The following is an 8,322-nucleotide window of genomic DNA, read 5'->3' as shown; positions in this document are numbered from 1 at the left end:
GGGCAATCCTACTTCCGTAGTGATACTGCCTCGGAAACCCAAGGAGGGGTCGCTATGAGTCGGGGCCGACTCGACGGCAAACAACAACAACATCACTACGAAGTAGATTCCTCAAGCTTCCTTCCAGGGAGTGGCTGGTGGGTTTGAACCACCAGCCTCTGGTTAACAGTCAAATGCCTTAGGCCCTATGCCATTTCAAAACCATTTTCCAACAGTAGCTGGCTCACTAAACACCAGGCTTTCCTGCCTGGAGATATATGCACATAGCCTAAGGCTTCTTTATTGAATCATTGGTTCCAGTTTATATAAGTTTTGCTTTATAGTCACTGAAGCCCTTGAGACAAAGCAGGGATGATTTACTTAATCTCTTCCTTAGGTAAATTCTTTTACATTAGAAAAGGCCGTCATCATAGCTAACCTCCAGCTGAGAATTTGCATTGTGTCACCACTATAGGTGAAAAGTTATTTAGCCTTTCAATGCAGCAGCAAGAACAAAATTTAAAATTTGGTTTTGGCTGGTGGTGAGCTGCTTGTTCATTTATAGCATACTTAGATAGACTTGAATTAAAATCTTCCAAATCAGGCTTCTACTACCTTCATGATAAATTTATTGTCAAAAAGTTTATTTATCATAGATATTTTGTAGTAGGGTTTATTTATTTATTTATTTATTTATTTCTATTTTACTTGTTCGTGAAACTAGAGGAATGAAGAGTGGAGGAGAGAACCAGTGATACAGGGTTCTAAGAAAAAAAAATATTACTGGCTTGAAACTCATCTTTTGGTCTCACCCTTCCTTAGCAGTTGCAGAAGGCCTGGGATCCCCCACGATGAGGCACAGCTCATTGTGACTCAGGGGTCATTTGCTGAATCATTACCTGCCAGGCTTTTAGCCACCTCCACATGTTCTGTCAAAGCTGACTTTCTAGGTTCTACCTTAACAGGGTCTGACAAGGTTATGGCCAACGACCATTACTGACTGCAGACGTTTCCCTTGCCTGAAGAGGGTCAGCAATCTACTGTGGGCCTGGATGTCTCTTACAGGACAGTCTGTGGCTTCCATATTCACAGTGATCTTTACTCAAGATGGCGGAGGAAACGGAATCACAGGAGACTCGGGAAGCCTAAGCTCTAGTCTGGTTAGGATTTGGCTGAGTCATTTTAATTCAGTGGGTGTATCATTGGAAGGAAGACTGGGCAATCTACTTCTGTAGGGACACTACCTCGGAAACCAGTCCCTGTGAGTCGGATCTGACTGGATGGCCGTGAGTTTGTTTTTTTCATATCTGCTCCTAGTTACTTGACTAGGCTAGAATGAGGATGAATTAGTGTTACCATAGCTGGTTCCTTGAAGGAGAGATGCTTTACAAACTGGGGGTAATTGTGGCTAGCCAACTGAGGGGATTTTAAAAGTGAATTCCAGTTGTGGAATTCAAGACTGCTGTCGACTGAAAATTTGCTCCATACCTGCACATTTGAAACTCTGGGCAGTGAGTCCTCGTTCCGAAGACAAGGTCGTCAGGATGCTCAGGAAGCTGCTGGTCACCGACTGACGTTTGTTCTTCCTGAGATCGTGCCCACCCATCTGATCCCTGGATTTGATCCTCAGTGTGACCTGCAGGCTTTGCTCTGAACTTCTCGCCACATTGGCAGCCGTTTTCAGAGCCTCCATCCATTCCTGAGCCCTCTGCCGGGTCTCAGCGCGGAGGCGCAGGACATCTTGGGGGAAAATGACTTGGAAGCAAGAGTCACAGTCATCCAGATTGTCCATCTGGACAGCCAGACAGACGTCCACATTGTAGCTCAGCAGGGGATCGTCGTCCAGCTTGCCGGGCTGAAACGCCATAAGGTAGGCCCTGCTCAGCACAAACGTAAACGCCTTCCAGTTGTTTTGGACAGTTAGCCTGTAGAGTGTCCCCGATTTGAGGATGTTTTGGTATTGTTTGGGGCTATCCAAGACAGGGGATGATGGCAGCAGCCCACTGGACTTCTTCTGTAAACAATGATTCTGCGTACAATCAGCATTATGACTGAGCCCTGGTGAGTCTGCCAGCTCATCCTGCCGAGCCACATAACCTGGCCTGACAGCATGCACAACTTCCCAGAGCTTCTGTCCCCAGTCGAGAGCCTCCCATGGAGACGCTGCCTTTAGCTGTAGTTGAGTGTTGTCATACAGGACGGTATCCACCATCCTGGCCTCAAGGTTGCCCAAAACAGATATGCTCTGGAAGTGTGAAAGCTGGTATGTGGCATAGAGGTTCTGGTTCCCACTGCTGTCGAGGCTGTAGAAGTATAAGTTGTAGGGCGACAGTTCTGCATAACAGCTTTGCCAGTAACTGTCATGGTCCTTCCTAATATCCAGGTAACCCTTCTTCAGAATGTTTGGGAATGTCTGCTTGTGCTCTGGAAATTAAAAAAAGAAGAAGAAGAGACAAAGTATTAATTAAACTATGAAAAGACAGGTGAAAAATTCCAAACAAATGATGGGTTGACATCCTTCTCATTCACATTAAACTAAATAGAAAGAGTAAAATTCCAAGATGGTACCCAATTAGCAAAATATACCCAGGGAAAATTTCAGGTCTAAAAAACTGAAGTAGGGTGGAACTGAGAGGAAGTACATCATCAATGTGACACGCAAAGGTCTGTGTGGAAACCAGAAATACTGGAATAGTTGAGACTGGCTATACCACAAGAGTCCAGGAACCAAATGCACTTTGCCAGGATTCCTTATTTTCTAGGTAACATTCTACAGAGTACCAAGTACACGAGACAGAATGTTCCTCCTGCCCCTTTGCCTAACTCCCTGCTAACATGCTTATCTTTCCTTAGGTGGGTAAAGCCAGGAAGGGTCAATGGAAAGGGTAGAGCATAAAGTGTCCTGCCCACCAACTCTCCAACACACTCTACACAATACTGCATTATTTGGTCTATCCTCTCCTGTCTAGTCTCCCTGACTCCTTTCACAAGCTCTAAGTGCAGCCAACTGAACAGACACACAGACACTCCTATGTGCTCTAACCTCAAGGCGAGTCCATAGCCCTCTGTCTAGTAGCCAGTTCTCTGGGCTTGAGCCAACTAGCTTTGCTTCTCAGGTCTCTGTTCAGACAGCAATTCTCTCTCATCTGAGTCTAAACCAAAAACAACCAAACTCACTGCTATCGAGTTGGATCTGACTTACAGCGACCCCTCCTTGGGTTTCAGAGGTGTTGAGGAGCTCTGGTAGCATAGTGGCTAAGACACTTGCCTGCTAACCAGACGGCTGGCGGTTCAAACCCACCAGCCACTCCTCGGAAGGAAGGTTGGGCAATCCTACTTCCGTAGTGATACTGCCTCGGAAACCCAAGGAGGGGTCGCTATGAGTCAGGTTTGACTCGACGGCACATAACAACAACAACAACATCACTACAGAAGTAGATTGCCCATTCTTCCTTCCGAGGAGTGGCTGGTGGGTTTGAACTGCCAGCCTTCTGGTTAGCAGTCAAATGCCCTAGGCACTAGGCCACCAGAGCACCCGGGCTTATATTTTTTCCTCAGCTTATAACGTTTCCTCCCACACTGCCCGCTTCAAGCTGCTCATCCTTCACTTAGTTATCTCCTCTTCCAGAAAGCTTGTCCTGCCCCCACCACACACACGCATAGCCACGCACACAAGCACGTAACACTGGGTCCTATCTGCTATTCCTACCATATTATTCCTCAATCACAGACTCTTATGAGGCTGTATTATAATAATTTTGTTAAATGTCTGAACAATAAACTTTAACATGATTGTAAGTCTCTCTTTCTCATCAGACTGGAAGCTTCATGGAGGGAAGAGTGAGACCTCTCTTCATCCTGTATCCTCACATCCTTGTAGCATAACCGTGTAGCTTCATCCATGGTACATAACCCAGCTGCTGTCAAGTCAACTCGGAGTGGGTTGTAGTGGAAATGTGTTGAATGGGGTTTCAATGGCTGATTTTCAGCAGATCACTAGGCCTTTCTCCCAAAGCACCTCTGGGGGACCCGAGCCTCTAACCTTCCAGTTGGCAGTGAAGTGCGTTAACTGTTTGCACCACACATGGTACACAGTAGGTGCTTAACAAATAGTTATTGAACATTTTATTAGATATAAAGCTCCTAGCCCAATGCTCAGGTTATAGTAAGCATAATTTCTTTCCGTTCTTTTTTCTCCCTTCCCTTCTGTTTCACAACTTTATCTGGTCCTGCTATCTTTAATCAATGGTTAGTTGCAACATATACCAGTTTAATATTTAAAGAAAAGACTGTCACTTGAGAGATTTCCTGTTATATTTATTAAACAAGAAAATGATATCTAAGCAAAAGGGAGCACCCTTCCCTGGAAAAGACTTTATTTCTGAGACTTTTCTCAATTCCTTTGCTGACACACATTAGAGATAGCCATAAACTAATTTTCTAAAGAAGACAAGTCACACTCACAAAGGGTATAGTTTCTGATTTTGGCGAAGGAAAAGGAGTAATACAGATGAAGGTCTTGAAATAGCAAGCCAAAAGAGAAAAGAGGCAGAGAAAAGCCAATTTTACCTGCTTTCACAGCTCTGATTCTGACATTCATTAGTATTTCTGTGGTAACTCAAAAGCCATTAATTTCCTACAACCCACACTAATCCCTTTGTAGAAAGAGATAATGGATGCCTATTCTCAGGTTATCTTTATTTTCTGTTAATGCAATAAGGGAGGCAGTGCTCTTAGAGACACTGCTGCCACCTCTCCTCATCTCATTTCCATCAAGCACTGATGCTGGTTCAACCTTTTCTATAATAAGAATTATAACCATGCATCCCTCTGTCCCCATCCCTCCTGTGACCCAGTGGCCCAGCTATGCATCCCCGAATAAAATCAAAACCATCTCTTGCTTTTAGCTAGGGACTTTCCACCCTCTTCTTACCTTTTTACAACAGTTGCCGTGGCTTAGTAATTCTACTTTAATTGAGCCCAAACCAATAGCAAACTTAACTAGAGCCCAGTTCTGATGGTACAAGCTAGGGCCGAAGATGCCAGCTTAGGTGGACTGAATGAAATGTCCTGTGAGGGAGTCTCCAAAGCTCCCTCACCTTCGGATGAAGATTAAGAAAGGAGAATGCATGCGTGCCAACATTTGTTCCCACTCAACAGGCAACATTTCTTCCTTCTGCTCCCCGCTCAGCTTCAGCCCTCTATATAGATGTGTTAAACTGAGACACCAAAGCTGGATAATAATCACAGGAAACAATCCCTATGTATCAGCTCCAGTGTGCAGTGTAATTAAAACATAAGAAAATAAGAAAAATCAAGAAGGAGACAGCAAATGAGATCAGGAAACTATACTCTGTAAGATTTTGTGTGTGAAGTATGAACTATCTTTGATTGTAGAGGGTTGAAAACTACCATTTCTCATTAATCTCTAACAATTGCTACTTTCCACTGGATCTCAAGTTTGTTTTTATTATTTTTGCAATTGACAAATCAGAAGCTATGTAATATTTAAATCTAGTACTTTCATTAATTTATAGTCCTACTTTTATTTGCCCAGAAGATATCATTTCACCCATTTTTATTAACCCTGTACACACATTCCTTGAAATTTTTTATTTCATATTTGAATAATATAGCCTCTGGATTAGCTGGTATCATGTGATTCAGATAGGATAACTGACAATGATTATTTCCATTTCTCCAATGAAAATGGAGTAGGATAATCATGGTGAATCACTGTACCTATGCCTTTCATACTGAAACCATGAGACAATAATTCCTCATGAAAAGGAAAAAAAAATGTAAGCAAAACTCTTTGTTTCCTACTGCTTTCCATTTTGGCAAGTATGAACACCTGGTTTTGTTGTTGTTGTGTGCCGTGAAGTCAGACCTTCCTCCTTAATGAAGATGCCACTTCCCTCTCCTCCCCTCCTTACAATACTCGGTGCAGTGATGTAGTGCAATAATTGCTGCTGACTGAAGAGGAGGAAGGAAATCTTCCCCATCACGCATCTGACTCACTTCTGTATTCTCAACCCACCAAAGAGTTCTTCTTTTGCTTGATTTCCTCTATTCATTTCCAAAAAAGTTTCCATTCTCAAGGCCACTACCTAGTAAAGGTCTGAATTGGGTCCCCACCTCTAGGCCTCCTTCCTCCTGGCCAACGTACACACTGTTACCAGGTTAACATTTTGGGTGTACTCCTAATCCTTCCCATGTCCCTGCTCAGGGCTAACCTCTTCACAGGTTTCCTAGTACCACATAATAAAGCCTAAATTACTTAGCTTGTCCTCAAAACATTTTATTATGGAAATTTTCACACACTCAAAAGCAAAAAGAACAAAACGAACACCTATGTACCCATGTCTCAGTTTCAAAAATCATCAAGTTTCTGCTATTCTTGTTTCATCTATCCCACTCTGACCTAACTTTCTTTTTATTTTTTTGCTGGAATATTCGGAAGCAAATGTCAGACTTTTGATCATCTCATCTATAAATCCTTGAGGGTATATCTAATATAATATAAAAGAACTTTTAAGAGTATATATATATCCATGATACTATTTTTACACCCAACAAAACTAATAATTCTTATCTAAATCCTACTCAATATTATTTTCCCAGATTGTCTCAAAAATTTCTATAAGACAGATGGCTTGCTCAAATAAGAGTTCAAAAAGGTTCACACATTGATTTGATGGATGTTTCTTTTAAGTCTCTTCAAATCTTTAATAGTTCCCCCTTCCTCCTTTTTTTTTCATATATTTGTTGGAGAAATTGGTTCATTGTTCCTGAAGAATTTCTCAGTCTGCATTTGACTGAGTACATCCTCATGGTATTATTTAAATGTTTCCTATATTTTCTGTCAACCGATAAACAGGTTCAGTTAGATTTTTTTTTTTTTTGGTAAGACTATATCACAGGTGGTTGTTCCATTTTCAGCGATGTTCAGATTAATAAGGGGGTTCAGAGGCTGTTAGCCTGATCCTTCCATTATAAATTTCCCCAGAACCTTTCACATGATACGGCACTCCTCCTGATGCCCCATATTCTAGTCAGCTGATCTGACTTCAGTTTCCATTTCTCATCCTCTCCCCACCCTGGTGCATTCCTCTCACACTCGTCCGGCCCTGATTTCTCTTTATCTCTGCTTGTCTACCTTCTCTTCATACTTGAGGTCTAGGCTCCAATCACTGACTCCAATTCCAGGCGGACCCCTTACTACTTCATTTTTTGCAAACTAAACTGGTCTCCGTCCCACTCACCCTTGGCTACATTGTTGTTGTTGTTGTTATGTGCCATCCAGTCAGACCCAACTCATAGTGACCCTCCTTGGGTTTCCGAGGCAGTATCACTACGGAAGTAGATTGTTCCATCTTCCTTCTGAGGAGTGGCTGGGGGGTTTGAACCGCCAGCCTTCTGGTTAGCAGTCAAGTGCCTTAGGCACTATGCTAGCAGAGCTTCTCACTCAAGTATTGAACCAACTGAGATTGACAGAAAGTAGTGAAACATGAAAATCAAAATATCAGCTGGGTTGGAAGACACAACTTAGGTGTGTAGCAATAGGAGGTTCCCTGCTAGTCTCTCAGCCCAACCCCCACCTTGCCAACTTCCAGACTTCTTGTAAAATCTCCTTTTAATCTTGACTCTTAAGAAACTTGCAAGTGCTTCTTGTCAAATATATCACATTAAGTCTACTTATGCCAGGTTTTTATGGTCCTTCATAAGTTTGCCAAAATGCACCTCCTGTTCTGGTTCTGCCTCTATACTCTACCTTGGCTTTGTGTTCAATCCTCCAAGCTCACCTAACTTTTAAAGTATCCTTTTCTCAATGATGATCTCTCTCATATTCAAGATCATATGGTCTCTTCTCTTTACACTACTGGTTAACACAACACAGTTGTCCAAGTCTAATTAGTTCATGTTATAATCCTCAACTATCTTTAAGTCAGAAACAAAGATGGGGGTGGGGGGAACACCCTACTTTTATGTCTTTGTTCTTCTGATTAGAGGCAATGAGAGAAGTAAAATTATCAAGATCCACATTAATCATGACTGCCACATATGTCCATAAAGGAAAATATGAAGAGAATGATGCTATGGAAACCAAATCAAAATTGTGTCTTCCACATTTTAAATATGCTCCATAGGTTCCACCAATGCACTAGTGCTGATACTGTGGTATCCCACAGGCATCTGTTGACAGATTTATTCTAGCAGTAATGAATCAAGCTCAAGTGATACTTTTTCTTTTTATTTATTTATTTTTTTTATTAGGATTTGGGTGAAGATTTACAGAGTAAATTCACTTTTCATACAGCAGTTCACATATACTTTGTCTCA

At 42.1% G+C, this 8,322-nt stretch overlaps 1 protein-coding gene across 1 annotated transcript in view; it reads right to left on the bottom strand.

Moving 5' to 3' along the window:
- Nucleotides 1-8,322, bottom strand: part of PLEKHM3 (pleckstrin homology domain containing M3) — a 249,371-nt gene that overhangs the window by 221,956 nt on the left and 19,093 nt on the right. The window contains exon 2 of the mRNA XM_007934715.2: nt 1,468-2,403. Coding sequence (XP_007932906.1) covers nt 1,468-2,403 — 936 coding nt within the window. The remainder of the gene's footprint in view (nt 1-1,467; nt 2,404-8,322) is intronic.

The sequence above is a fragment of the Orycteropus afer genome, unplaced genomic scaffold (genome assembly GCF_000298275.1).
Source record: "Orycteropus afer afer isolate SDZICR_OR568_19922 unplaced genomic scaffold, OryAfe1.0 scaffold00002, whole genome shotgun sequence".
In the NCBI taxonomy this organism is placed as follows: Eukaryota; Metazoa; Chordata; class Mammalia; order Tubulidentata; family Orycteropodidae; genus Orycteropus; species Orycteropus afer.
Note: the sequence above shows the minus strand (reverse complement) of the source record. Positions and strands in the feature narration are given on the sequence as shown.